We start from the raw sequence: 14,731 nt of genomic DNA on the forward strand, positions 1-14,731 counted from the left end.
GCACCTGCTGGTGGAAGCCAGAGCCAGTTCTCCTTTCTCCCTCCCTGACCCTCGAATCAGACCTGCCTGGGCCCACAAAGGCTTCCTGCTAAGCCCAGTCAAGGCCTTCCCACCCTGTGCTGGGCCCCAGCACTCATGCAGCTTCTGGGTGCAAGCTTCTGGGTGGCGGGCGGACTGCACTGCCTTGGTACGTTCTGCTATCCCGGGAAAATGGCCTCAAGGGACTGGCAGCATGACATCACACAGTTGCAATTAGGGTAATCAACTTACACCAGATCCGCCTGGTTATTTTTAGAGTCTGGACTGAGAGTTTAGCGAGACAGGGCAGCCCTGGGTTCCCCTGCTGCTGAGTCCCACCTTGTCAGGTGGGCTGGGTGGGTCACTGGTTCCCAGAACCCCTCCCTTCCTCCCATCCCCTGGGTCCTTCACAGGATGGTCTTTGGGCATTGGCACCTCACATACAAGATGTGACACCATTGCTTCTGGGACATTTGAGCTCAATGTGGCTTCAGGGTCTGGGTCTTCTGAGAATGTCCTCAGGGTCCCAGTGGGGTCATGGTGGCTCAGCCCCCACAGAAGGACACTGGAGGAACCCATGTCCTCTTCGAAAGGGACCTCGGGCTCAGACACTGAAATGTCTCTGGACAAAAACTGCTCTGCAACACTTGGTGGAAATTTGATAGAGCAAACTCAACAACAAAAAGACACACCCACCCAATTAAAACATGGGCAAAGGACCTGAATAGATACTTCTCCAAAGAAGATACAAACGGCCAAGAAGCACACAAAAGATGCTCAACATCACCAATAATTAAGGAAATGCAAATCAAAACCACATGAGATACCACTTTGTACCCAGTAGGATGGATACAATTTAAAAATATAAATAGAAAATAACAAGGATTGGTGGGGATGTAGTGAAATTGGAACCCTCACATACTGCTGGTGGGATCCTAAAATGTTTCAGTTGTTGTGGAAGACAGTTTGCCAGTTCCTCAAAAAATGGGACTTGGAATTACCATATGACTCAGCAATTCTACTCCAAAGTATACACCTAAGAGAACTGAAAACAGGGACTCAAACAGATATTTGCACATAAATGCTCACAGCAGCATTATTCACAAGAGCCAAAAGGTGTAAACAACCCAAACGTCCACCAAGAGATGAATGAATAAATAAATGTGATATATGCACGCAATGGGATATCGCTCAGCCTTAAAGGGCATGAAGTACTGACACATACTACAATGTGGATGCACCTTGAAAACGTCAAACTAAGTAAAAGGAGTCTAACACAAAGGTCAATTTACACTAAATATCCAAAATGGACAAGTCCACAGAGACAGTCACAGAGTGGCAGTCGCCAGGGGCTGGGGTGGGGGGACTAGGCATCACTGCCTAACGGGTATGGGGTTTCCTTTTGGGGGCGATGAAAATGTTCTGGAACTACACAGGGGTGATGCCTATGCAGCACTGTGAATGTACTAAATGCCACCGAATTATTCACTTTAGGACAGTTAATTTTATGTTACGTGAATTGTAATTGTTCGACACCGCATCCTTCCCCCCTCCCCACCCCACTCCCAGCTGCTAGGCCCCATACAGGCTCCTGCTGTGCTGACCAGGAGAGGCCGACCTGGAAGAGCGGTACACAGGGGCACGAGTCCACAGGGGACCACAGGAGCGTGTGCAGGTGCCCCAGCGTGCACCCCACTCACCCACCATGCTCTCTCTCCTCTGGGCGCCAGCCTCCCTTGCAGAGAGAAGGACCCTGTGACAGACCAGCCCGTGGACATGGGCAAAGTGCCCCAGGCCCCTCCAGGCCTGGCTCCTCAGAGCTCTGTACCCCTCCCCGCGCACACGGCCCGGTGTGGAGTGGCTGACAGGGGCAGGGTGGTGGGACACCACGAACAGGAGACAAACGGACTGTGTTGAGACACTGAGACTGGAGGTTACTGTCACCCCCAAGTACACAGTCTCTCCTGCTCACGGATACAGGCGGGTGGGAGGCTGCAGAAGCAAAGATTCAAGAGGGTCCACAGTGGAGACTTTACAAGGCTCTGTGGAGTCACGTGTGTGGTCCTGCTGGATGAGTCTCCTACAGAGACCACCTGCAGGTGCCCGTCTGACAAGGCTCAACCCCTCCCAGTGGCAAAGCAAGTGCCCAGAGAGCTAAGTGCGTGTTAACCCTGCTTCCACAGGCGAGGAGACAGCGGGTCCTGCACCCACTTCATGGCTAAGTGGCGGCTGGAACGGAGCCCTGCTTCCCAACTCCACCCTTTCTCCTTCCCAGAAAGAAGAGAACAGACAGCAGTGGACGGCCCACAGGCAATGCTGGAAGGGCAGGATGGGGGAGCAGGCAAGGAGAAAGCCCACCCAGGAGCCGCCTCCAGCTTCTGGGTCTTCCACCACCTCACTGTGTCTGTGTCTTTGGCTGTTTCAGAGGCAGAGAAGTTTGAGTAAGAAACTGAGTAAACTCCTTCCCTCCACTCGGACTCCCACCATCACTCTGTGTGCCCCCAGGCCACCCCCCCATTCACCCCGCTCTCAGGTCCTGGCACACAGAGTGCACATCTTCCCAAGCATTTTCCAGGCTGTTAGTTAAAGTTTAGGAACTTACATTGTTCCTTTTCCCCTTTTTGTAAGAGTGAGAACCCTCAGAATTTTCTGGCAACCCCATAGCCACATGGGAGGGGGGGGCTGCAACCAGTTTTGACGTCCATTGTCTTGCCAGGGGCCTTCTGATTGTTTTCACAGCAGAACCCTTCCTCCAATCAGAGCGCAGGTCAGGGCCAGCGCTCAGGGCAGAGCTCGGACCTTTGCCTCCCTCTCCCGGCCACCCTGCCCCTCAGGCACTTCTCTGGAGCCCAGGGCCCTGCGGAACCCCGACAGCAGCAGCCCATGTCAGAAGAGCGAAGGCTTAAGACTGCGATAAGGTGTGACCGCCGGTACCCGAATCTGGGAGGGGGGCTGGGGCCCCCAGGACCTGGGTCTGCAGGGGCACGGGCATCTCCCCTGAGCAGGTCCCAGAACTGGTCCCTGCCTGCCAGAGCCCACCAGGCATTGCTGATGTCATGGAGAGCCTGCACCAGCTGGACCACCAGGTGGGCACACACCTGTGCAGGTGCACAGGTGACCTTTCTGCAGAGGTGCCCTGGCTGCTACACTCTGTGGAGCCACTCACAAGGTGAAAGCAAACAGAGGTGTTTGCTCGGGGCCGGCCACCTGCTCTCCTTGAGGGCCCAGGCGGCGCCTGAACTGCCTTCCCCAAGGTCCCATTGGCGTCAATGCGCCCACAACCATGCTTTCTTGGGGGTGTCAGCTCCAGTGGGGGAGGAGCTAAGGGAACAGTGGCACCTCGCTGCTGCTCTCACCGCCCCCCACCTCGCCCAGTGGACAGCTCAGTGGGCCACTGGCTTTACATCCTCCAGCCTCAGGGACAGAAGCGGGTCCCAGGGGCTCCCACAATTACATAGCTGTAAGGCCAGAGCTTGATGGAAGCCCAGGCGTCACCTGGCCCCAGAGCTCAGGGAAGGTGGACTGTGGGAGGACCAGGCGGGGGGAGGAGGGCAGGATGAGGGTCCCGTGCACAGGGGCTCCCAGGTGTCCTGGAGCTGCAGCCCGAAGAGGGCCTCATCCTCTAAGGTCCTCTGAGGTGTGATGGAGCCCTGTCTCAGGAGTTACAGCCTCCCCTGAACCCCTAAACACGCCGCCACTCTCTGCTGCTCTGAGGCAGGGAGAGGAGAGCCGTGTGGGTTCTGGAGGCCTGAGCCTTCTCACCCCTTCAAGCCCCCCAGGAGCGCCCTCCCCAGGCCACCCAGGTCACGGCCCTCAGAGGGACATCCTGGGCCTGGTCTCTCTGAGCCATACCAATGCCCCAGCCTTCCAGGGGCTAAGGACCCTCACCCAGAAAGCACGGAAGATGGGCCCTTGAAGACCCACGGGAGGCAAATGGGGGGGGGGAGGGTGAAAAATGACCCCTGCTGCCATCACACCCCTGTGGCCCAGGGCCAGGAGGGCCACTTCCCTGCCTGGCTGCCCACCTGGCTCCCACCCTACCCCTCAGCAGGCCTCCTGCCATGTACCTCTGTCTGAAATCACACACACACATTTGAGGTAAGTGGCTGCTTAGGGCTTCCTTTACTGCTCATCTCTCCCTACAGGCAGACAGCTCTGAGGTCAAAGGGACCTTCCGTCGTCTCCCGGAGTGCATCCCTAGCCCCAGAGAAGCTCCCCAGGCAGCAGGTGGTCCCTCGGGGAGTGCTTGTGGGCCCATCACTATTACTGTTATTGTTACTGTTGAGTCACTCAGAAAAACAATTGCAGAAATGAGAAGGAAGAAGAAGAAATGAGGAGAAGGAAGAAGAAGAACCAAGGAGGAGGAGAGGACGCGGGGGTTTGAGCCTGAACACTGCGCCCACACAAGGAAGCGTCCTCTCCCACACCCACGGGAAGGGGGAGGGGTTCCACAGCCGAAATGCAGCCACTTCTGTAGGACGGAAGGCATCACTACTGTTTGCGGGGGCACTTCTCCAGCTCTGCCTTTTTCCCAGTTGGGCACTTTCTTCTCCCAGTCTGTCGTGGAGCCCCGGGTAGGAGGGCCCTTTCTTGGACAAGGAGACACAGGTGGTACCCATGTGCCTTGAAGTCCAGCCCCTCCTCAGCACAGTAGCTCCTGTCAGGTTCTGGGTCCCCAGGCAGAGGGTGGGTGCAGGGGCCACACACCCAGCCTACACCACCAGCACAGAGGCCTCTCTTCCTGCCACGCCAGAGGACACACGCCCCTCCCCTGGGGCTGGCTATGACCAGACCCCAGCTGGTGGCAGCTCCCGGACCTGCAGGACTCCCAGACATCAGCTAAAGCAGCGGTCCCACCTGAGCATCAGCCAGAACCCGAGGGGCTCCTGATTCAGGTGTTGAAGCACAGTGGCACACTTTCCTCCCAGACCCGGGCCAGGCTGTCCCTAGGGCCCCTGGAGCCCTGAGCAGGAGGGTCACCAGTGGGTGAGTGGGCTCAGGGCCACCTTCCTCTCCCGTGACCCCTCCTCAGCCCCACTCCTGGTCCCTACCACCACTGGCCCAGAGAAGGGGCTTGCTGAAAGCCAGAGGACCGGAGTGGGGAGACACAAAGTCCTCTCCATGGATTCAAGTTCACAGGCTGTGGGAGCCTCAGTTTCCTGACCTGTGAAATGGGAAAACAAGGCTACATCCCTCAGGGTTTCGGGAGGATACAGTGAGCTAGCAGACAGGCAGTGCTCAGCACAGGACCGGCAGGCCATGAGCCCCCTGGGGGTGGCTACTGCTGGCATCAGCCTTATCCAGTGAAGATCAGGGGATGGAGGAGTCCTCTCTCAGGTCACAGAGGCGGGACGGCCTCAGGGGAGGCAGCAGCTTCCTGGCCCTCCCTTCCCCTTGGCACCCCATGCTCCAGTTTAAGAGATACCATAATTTTAAATTAGTTTTCTCCTCTCCTGGCTGAAAGGCCATTAGCTCCCCATTAGGTGAATGCATCCCATTTTCTTCACACCACCAAGGAAACAGTGATTTACTTAGCCGTCCCTAAAGCAATTCTGCAGAATAAAGGCAATTTTGCAGTGGTCTCAATAAACTTCCCCATTTGCTTTCTGCTCACAGACCCCACCCTTAGGAGCCCACCAGCTGACCCAGCCCCTTGGTCCCTGAGTAGGTTGGACTCTGCTAGGGCCCAGGACAGCCAGTGTGGGACACAGGCAGCTCCCAGAGGCCAGAGGGGCTTAGTGGGCTGGGGCGGAGGAGAAAGAAGGCTGGGCCTAGGCAAGCCTGGTGAAGCAGGACACCATTCATCTCTGGCCAAAGAGGGAAGGGGCTGAAAGAGAGAGAAAGTCAGCAGAGCAGCCTTCCTGGCTGAGGGGCTGCTCTGGCACCTGCTGGTCCAGGCAAAAGTGGCAAACCCAGGTCCAACAGCAGAGGGGTGGGCCAGCAGCCTGGAGAGGGGGCTGCTAGGTCATGGCCAGCTTTCCTTTCTTCAGTACCCGGGAGTGAAAGGCCCAGAGGGTGTGCACACAGAGAGGGCAGGTCTTTCCTTGTGGCTAGAGGTGCTGAGCAAAATGGGACCCAAGAAGCCAGGCCAGAAAGATGAGAGATGTGAGGCCTGGTGAGGAGCAGCAGGAGGTCAGGGAGATGGTGATGGGTGAGGGGTCAGCCTGAGACGTTCAGGGGGATCCCCAGAAGCTGGGGCTCAGTTTCTTCATCCATGCCACAGGGATGCCTGTACCTGCGCTGGAGCAGCAAAAGGCTAGAAACTCTTCTAAGAACAACTTTTAGATGGAAGTTCTTTAGCTCTGGTTCCAGGATACCCAGGGTTGATGGGCTGTGCTCCTGAGTATGAGGTGGGAGGGGCAGGTGTCCCTGTGTACACATGTGGGGGTCCCAGAGTGTGTGAGTGGCAGAGAGAGGGGCTGGGTTCCCTGGGGGAGGGTGGAGTGTGAAGGGCCAAGCCACGCTGCGTGAGTGTGTGTCCACAGGCCTCATGATCACATATCCTTGAGAAAGGGCAGGAGTGTGTCTTAGTGATGACCAAGAGTGACTGTGAGTGTGTGAGCATGGATTCAAGGGTGTGTGCGTGTGTGTGTGCCCGTTCGTGCACTCACACGGATACCAGAGTGTGGGTGAGGAGTCCTGCCTTGCTCTGGGAGTCTGTGTCTGTGTTGGCTCCTTTTTCTGAAGGTGTGTGCATTCACACACAATGAGAGTGTGTACATGTGGAGGGGGGCACACCGCGAGGGTCTGTTTATGCCCCAGGACCTTGCTCTGAGCATCCCTAGGCCCTCGAGCCCACCCCTGCCAGCCCTGGGGCGGTGCTGTTCCTTCCCCGGCCACTGCCTCTTCCTCTGGTTGCCTCCCTACCCCCCTCTCGTCAGTTCCCCAGCACAGAAAAGAGCTTCCTATCTCGGGGAGGTGTCTGGGCCAGCACAGGAAGGCTTTCCTCCTCTAGAGACCCGGCCCATCCCCCAGGCAACAGGCCTGGCCACAGGAGGGCTGCGTCCACGAGAGGGCGCCCCGGGGCCGAGCTGCTCCCAGCCTGGTGGAGTCTGGGTGGGAGCAGCAGCCCAGCTCACTGGTGGCGGTCTGGAGCAGCTCGCTGAGAGCCAGGCTCAACAGCTCCGGCACTGCTACTCCGGGTAGAGGGTGCCCGCAGGCCTCTCCACAGGCCCCGCTGTCTCCTCTTGGGTATCGCGGGGCCACCTCTCAACTCCCAGTGCCACCAATCGTGGTTTCTTGCTCATCCCATGGGGAGGGTGGGTGAGGCAGGGGACTTGCTTTCCCCGGATTGGAGGGCCTTTCTCTGACCACCCAACTCCGTGCGTCCAGGCTGTGGAGAAGCCACCTGCATTCCCACCAAGTGTCACAGGCTGCCCTCGCACCCCTACCCCCAACTCCAGCCCCCACAAGGCCTCAGTTGGGCCCCCTGGCTAAGCGTGGGACAGGCACGGGAAATCCTCCACAAGCTTCTGAGGCTGCCCAGTGTGCCCTGGCTTCCGGCTCACACCTGATCACCCGCCCACAACTACAAAGTTGCAACCCAGAGTTACAAGAGGTCTCCTGAACACCTTGTTTGTGTTTACTTCTGCCCTGCCTTCGGCCTCCTCCTGCCTGTTTTCCCCTCACAGCACCGGGACCCCCAGACTCCCAATGCTTTCCCCCATTCTTCCCCAGGTCAAAGAAAGGGTTTCTCCCCTGGCTTCCCTATGATGGGCTGGGGGCCCATTCTAGCTTCAGTATCTGCCTCTTGAGCTCAAGATCCAGTCACACAAATGAAGCCTTGGGCAGGCCTGTGAACCCAGAGTCTGTGCAGGACCCAGGGCCAGACGCAGGGGACCACCACCTCTTCTGTTCCCAAAGGCCACAGGGAGAGAAAGCTCTTTGTAAGCAGTGAGGGAGGGTGGCTGGAGCTCCTCTCTCAGGGAAACTTGGTGCATAGTGAGTACTGAAGAAGAGGAAGTCAAGGACAGTTTGAGGGAAACTAAAATTCGTGGTGTGTGGGCAGGGGGGCGGGCAAAGATTCGACAGCCTTGGGGTTCACTCATCCCGTCAGGGTTTTGGGGGTGGAGGCAGTGGCCAGCCTTTGCAAGGCCACGTCTAATCCTCCCAGCACCGATGTTGGCGGCACACAGCCCTACTCCACTCCAGGACGGTCAAAAGCGCTTGGTACAGGTCGGCCCAGAGCCGTCAAATGGTCCCAAAGGCCGCACCTTCAGGTGTCCCCGCCTGGCATCAGCGCGGTACTCGGAAGCCGCGCGTGGGACTGGAGCCACGGCGGGCCCTCAGCCGGCTGCGCTGGGCCAGTCCGAGCGGGCCCTCGAGGGCAGCCTCCCTAGAAACCACAGCCTTTTGGGTTTTCTTAAGGACTAGAGCGGCAAAAACGCACAAGGGAAAAGCAACCATTTTTCAAAATAGCAGATGCCCTCCGCATCCCGCGGCTAGCCAGGGTATCAGAGCTGCAGGAAGAATGCACCGACGTGTAGAGCGACAAGGAAACCAGGACGGAGCAATCTTTTACAGAAACACAACTCCTCCCCGCCCAAGTCGCAGGCTTTCTAGGGCTACCTCACCCGTCCTCCCCCACCTGCACCGAAACGGCTACAAGCTCCGTTCGGTTCGCTCGAAGACGCTGCTGTGGCGTGAGGCGCCACCAGGCTGGGGAGCGCGGCTGCGACAATGGCCCTGGGCACCGACCCCGGCCGCCCGGCCCGCGTGCCGCTCCGACCCGAGTCCGGCTCCAGCCCGAGACCCGCCCAGCACGCGGGGCCCGAGGCGCCCTGCCCACCACACCACCCCGCTCGCGGCCGAGCCCGGGCGGCCGGCAACTGCGCAGCCCGCTGCCCGCCGCAAACAGAAAGGCGTTTCCGAACGCGTCCACTCAGCCGCTCGGCGCGCGGTGCCAACTTCGCCTCGGCCGCTGCGGGCACCGGTCCCCGGCAGGACTCACCTTCTCCGAGCAGCGGCAGCAGCAGCAGAAACCGCAGCCCCACGGTGCCGGCCGTCGCCTTCGCCATCGCCGGTGCACGCTGGGGCCGCGGCGAGAGGGACGGTGGCTTGGGCTGGGGGTCTCGGCGGCGGGGTGCGGCGCTCAGCCGGGCTGCCCCATGCCCGGCCGGGACGCGGCGGACGCGACGAACACTGCAGGCGCAAAGCGTCGAAGCGCGGGCTCCAGGATACTCTCCGCAGCTGCGCGCCGGGCTCCGGTCGCGGGACTGAGGCGGGGCGGGGCGAGGCGGGGCGGGGCGGGGCGGGGCGGTGAGGGGGCGGGGCGGGCGGGGCCCGGGTGCGGGCGGGGCGCGGGAGTAAGGGCGGGGCACTGGGTACCCGACCGGGCGATGCCTGGTGTGGTCCCCGCGGGGCGCGGGTTAGGAGACCAGTGCCGGACGCGGGGTGCGGGCCGGGCGGGGCACGAGTAGGGGCGAGGTGCGGGACCCGGGGTACCGGCCCGCCAGCCGCAGCCCCAATCCGCGCACCTCCGCACGCACAGCCACTCTTCCTCACTCTATGCGCCCGCTCTCGGTCTGTGCGCTTCGACCTTCCCCGCCACCCAGAGAGGGCAGGGAAACCACGGGGATGCGGGGTCTGGGCGGACTGGCTGGGGGTGCTCCCGAGTGGACGTGGAGACTAGGCAGGCGCCCCGCCTCCAGGCTCCGGGCGCGGTGCGCATCCTCAGCCACTTCTCAGAGGGGCAGGCGCGGTGGGAGCGCGGCCTCTCTTGGGGCCGGAGGCGGGAGGAGGGGAAGAGCCCGGGTGGGGGAAGGGGAACCTGGGCGCTTTCTGCGCACGCCAGGGGTGAGCCTGGCCTGTGGCTTCCAATGTCCGCGGTCGCTCTAGGGTTGTCCTAGGCTTAGTTTGTGAACCCGCCTCTTTAGGACTGGTCCAACCAATGAAACCAGGAAACTGACTGGAGCTGGCTCTAATGGGGTGCTTGGAGGGTAGGTACTCTCTCTCCCCAACCAAACAGAAGAATTCTTAGGATGGGGGGCTGACTGGGTAGCAGAGCAAGTAGCGAGAAGGAACTGGAGCCCCAAAGAATTTAAATTTTTGCCCAAAGAAATGATGCCCATAAACACATCCAGTACTAAAAAGGGAAGACTCTGGGTCCCCAACATGGGGGGTCCTGGAGGTTGGAGGTGAGCTCTAGGCCTCTGTGGGAAAAGTCCACTGTTCTACTCCCACCCGCTAGCTGCCTTTGTGGTCTGGCCCTCACCTAGGCACAGAAGAATGCATGTCCAAGGGGCCTTGGGGTGGGAGGGTCCAGGGTACCTAGGCCTGGGGTGCCCCTATTTCAGTGTCTCTTCTTCCTGCTGTGCACAGAGCCCCGCCCTCTTGCCTGGCTGAGCTCGGGGCTGAATAAGAGCTCTGCACATCACTCTGCAGATATGAAGTCAAAGTGAAGTCACCCTCGCAGGCAGGAGGAGGAGCTGCCAAGACAGGCTGGCTGGGGACTCTGCCAGGCGAGATGTCCAAGCCGGCCTGCTGGCTGGAAGCCAGGGCACAGTGCTGCCAGCTCGGGAGAGCCACCCTGCGGCCACCAGACCTTGTGTTGCCTGCCTCACGCTCCCCGAGCCCCAGGCCCTTGGATTTATGGGGCTGGAGTTGGCCATGGGGGACTCCCCTGGGTGTAGAAAGGCCCTACCTCTGGTGCTAGTAATAACTACCAAGGCTGCACATTCAGGTCTGTGCACAGGGAAGGGACCTGAGTGGGAAGCGAGGGCCTGAGGGGAACTTCTCTGTTACCAACAGGCTCCCGTGGCAGAAGAATGCAGAAGGAAGAGGGGTGGCCTGGCCCATTCTTCCAACCAGCCCCACCCCTGTGCCCCCCAGGGACCACCCTGGCCAAGCCTTGGCTGACACCGGTCAGGCTGGATGTCTGGTTGTGCTCCGTGTGGCCACCTCAAGGGCCCATTTGAGGCTGTGTTCCTTCCTCGGTCCTCAGACCCTTCCACTCTCCTGCACCACCCTTGGGGGTCTTGAGAGGACATCTGACACTATGGTGGGGACATTGCCCTCTTCTTAGAAAAAGGTCTGGGGAGCCTCATATGTGTACCCCTGTACCCACATGTGCCTACACCTGTGTTCACGTACAGGGATATGCGCGCATACCCTCACCCACGTGCATGCCCAGAGATCTGACCAGAGGGGGATCCAGGAGAGCGCAGAGGTGAAGCGCTGGGCTTGCTGACCTCGGGTCCTGCATATCCATAAGAGACCCCGCTGTGAGACTCAGACAAGGCCTGACATCAACTCTTTGCCTTACTCACCCTTCCATGGGCCCCCTAATGGAGTTGTTTTTCTCCTCTGAATTTCCTGCCCCACCTTCCTTTCCTCCCTTCCTTCCTCTGCTCTCCCCTTCTCCTCATTCCCCTCCTTCCCTCCCATTCTCTGCAAGAATCTCTTCTCCATTCCTTTGCCCCAGCACAAGAACCAGGCTAGCTGCCTCACTGGGGCCTCAGCGTCTTCATCTGTAACACGGAAATCACGATATAGTAACTGCCTTGCAGTGTTATGGCTGAACCCAAATGAAGCATTGACAGAATCAGCACAGTTTCTGGCTCCCCAGAAAATGAGCTTTTTTTTTTCTTCTCTTCTTCCAGGGTCCTCTGAAGTCCAAGGAGCTGTCTGGGTGGTAGGTTGGGGGCAGTTGCATTGTGTGAAGGTTGAAGGTGTGCTCTGAGTTGTATCCTGGCTGGGTCCCTGGTCTGTGTGACCTCGGCATGTTTGCAACGTCTCTGGGCCTCAGGAAGGCAGAGCTCCATCCCCCCAGGTGCCTGAAGACAGGTAAGTCCCCGGCAATCAGCATGAGCTGTCACTGTCATCATTGATTCCCATCAGCTGCAGACGCTGAGGCCGAGGCCAAAGCGGTCAGTGGACATTGCTAAGGTAACACGGAAAGCAGCTGGTCCCTAAATCAAGCTGTCTGTTGCCCTCAGCTCTGGCTCCCCACTTGTATAGGTAACAAATCACACCTGTATGGGGATGGCAACCAGTGAGACCGGCCTGCAGGAGCCAACACCTGTCTCTGGCCCTCCCCATAGGACCTGCAGCTTTCTCAGTGAAAGGAGGGAGAACGCTGGAGCCCCAGAGTCCTCTCTGCCACAGCAGCACTTATCTGGGCGTATACTTACACATGCGGGACCAGTGGGTTGATTCATGCTGACGCCTCACTGAGACTCTGGGGGCTTGGCTCACACCGAGTCCCCAGCCCGAGGGTACCACTGGCCCAAGGCCGCTGGAACCTGATGGGGCCTCAGGTCTGGCAGTGCCCGCCTCTTGCCTCAAGGACACCAAGGAGAAGGCCCATCCTGGCTCACGAGTGAGCGTGGTAATAACAGGGAGCTTGAACTGGCGAGTCCGGCAGATATGGCCTGAATGCTTTTTAGAAAAAACATCTCCCAAGGCAGTTTCATAATCTGCCTTGTAATGCAGATTTAGACAAGTTTTTACGAATGCACTTTTTCAAATAGGTCTTAATGGATCCTTTGCAGTAGTTACAGTACATTGTGTAAATGCAAACAGAAGGCTTTTTGAAAACATGTATTATTGATCAGAAAGGCAGCAGCAATTAGAAGCCGGCGTGTCATATCATTCAATGCACACTTCCTACACAGCCCTGCTTGTGCTCTCTCATAACTTTCTGACAAATTATCCTGTCCCTGGGAAGCCCTTTCTTTTCCCTTTTGCTTCTGGGAGCGAAGGAGGACCTCCCCGTCAGTTACTAGCTAGAGGTGAATGAAAAATTAAGCTTCCCTTTACCATCGCAAAACCTATTTACGACTTCTCCAGTTTCAAGACTGAAATGGCAAAACCTTCAGGTAAGATGGATGATGCTTCTCGATTTGGTCTATGGGCCACAGTGAAAAAAAACAAAACAAAACTGGTGACAGATAGCATGTGCTGTGGGAGGGCAGAATCACAAAGCTGGGGAGGTCTGAGCCAGAAGCCCTGCAGGGAAGCCTGCTTTGTGGGAGGGGTATTCAACCAGGGTCCACAGGGAGGAGCTCTGGACGCCCCTCCCCAGTCATGGAACCTAAAATGATCAACTAGCATAAAGCTGAGACTTGTTTTTGCTTAAAAATCCATATTTGGGTCTGTATTTCACCCGATCTGCACATTTCCCATTTGCCCTTCTTCTTGAAAAGTTCATTTATTTAACAAACATTTTCTGGGCACTTACTGTATTCCAGGCACCCTTTCCAAAGTACAGTGAACTAAACAAAGACCCTCCCTTCTGCGTGCTTCTTAAGGACAATCACCAACACGTAAGGCACACATGCAGCACAGTCGGAAGTGACCCCAGATGGGGTGAGACACGGGGCGGGGTGTTTATCAGGGCTGGATGTCCTGGAGAGCTGACTTTGGGCAAAGACAGAGCTGTGGGGACAGTGCTGCCCGCAGGGAGGTGACAGGACGTGCTCTGGAGTTCCCTGCGTTGCCCCAGCAGGGACGAGGGGCCATCCTTTATCTCCCCACGATAGCATCTTCTCAGCAGCCTCACCTCACCCCTCTGGAAGATGCAGCTCTGGTCTCTGAGAGGGTTACAGCCTGCAGGATCTGCAGAGTGAATACTCTGGCCTGGGCAGTCTTTTGGAGCCGAAAAAACCTGCTGTGCTCTTGGTGTGCTGACAAATAGGAAGTCCGTTGACTTAATGCCCTATGATGTCTTCCAAAGCCTCCTTGCCCAGGATGGTATGGCTGCAGCTCCAGGCACAGTGTGCAACTTCCACATCCATCTCAGGCCTGTGGGCGATGAGGTGGTTTGCTGTGAGCTGGAGGGGAGGGGGAGAGGGGGGCCAGCCACCTGCCCTTGGGGGCGGCCCAGCGTGTGAGGGCACAGCCTGGGTGGCTCCCCCAGCCCCCTGTGCTTGCAGCCAGGCCCAGGAGAAGCAGAGCACTTACTTGCCCCCTTCTCCCCACCCCCACCCCAGAAGTGTCCCGAAGACCTCACTCAGCTGTTGCAGCAGCCCCAGGTGGGAGGGAGCGCTGTTCTCAGGTAGATCTAGAGTGCCCTCCTTGCTTCCTCTCCAGCACCTCCCTAGGGTTGCTACCTGAGCTTAGGCGCACTGGGGGCTCCCAGCCCTGCTGAAGACCCCTACCCAGCCTGGATGGGGCCCCTCCCTGCTTGCTGAGAAGCTGGCCAGCCAGGCCTTCATCCCCTAGCGCTGTCCAGTGGAACGTTCTGCAGTGGTGGTAACTTCCTGCTCTGTGCTCTCCAACGCGATGGCCACTGGCCAAGTGTGGCTGTGGAGCACTTGAAATGTGGCTGGTGTGACTGAGGAACTGAATTTATAATAATGTAAAATTAAATAGTCACATGTGGCTAGTGTACTTGCTGGGCGTTGATGCTCTAAGAAACACCTTCCCAGCCTCTCTCGGAGGCTTCTGGGGGCTGGGCAGGCTCCTAGCCCAAACCTCCCCCACTGGAGGGAGAGCGGAGAAATCAGAGCCTGCCGATTCGCCAGCCCCAGTGGGCTCTCTGATCCAGCAGCTGCCACTCTGTTTCCTGGTGGTGTGAAGATGCCGTAGTCACCCCCCTGCCCAGAACGACAGTGGCATTGCTGGGGTTCACCCTGGGCACGCTCTCTCACTCGCCCTGGGGAATCTTCTGTGGCCATGCCTCCTGAAATCCCTGCTTCCTGTAGGCAGAGTGAGCGCTGCAGGGCCCTGCTCTCAGGGGCCTCTTTGGAAAGGGGCTGATGAGCTCGTGCAT

At 58.5% G+C, this 14,731-nt stretch overlaps 1 protein-coding gene across 1 annotated transcript in view; it reads right to left on the reverse strand.

Annotated features, from left to right (window-relative positions):
- RET (ret proto-oncogene) overlaps window positions 1–9,050 on the reverse strand; it is a 61,004-nt gene extending 51,954 nt beyond the window's left edge. Inside the window, 1 exon segment of the mRNA XM_068548830.1 lies at window positions 8,969–9,050. Within this exon segment, the coding sequence (XP_068404931.1) occupies window positions 8,969–9,035 (67 nt within the window). The 5' untranslated portion in view covers window positions 9,036–9,050.
- Window positions 9,051–14,731: the final 5,681 nt, after the last annotated feature.

The sequence above is a fragment of the Eschrichtius robustus genome, chromosome 7 (genome assembly GCF_028021215.1).
Source record: "Eschrichtius robustus isolate mEscRob2 chromosome 7, mEscRob2.pri, whole genome shotgun sequence".
In the NCBI taxonomy this organism is placed as follows: domain Eukaryota; kingdom Metazoa; phylum Chordata; class Mammalia; order Artiodactyla; family Eschrichtiidae; genus Eschrichtius; species Eschrichtius robustus.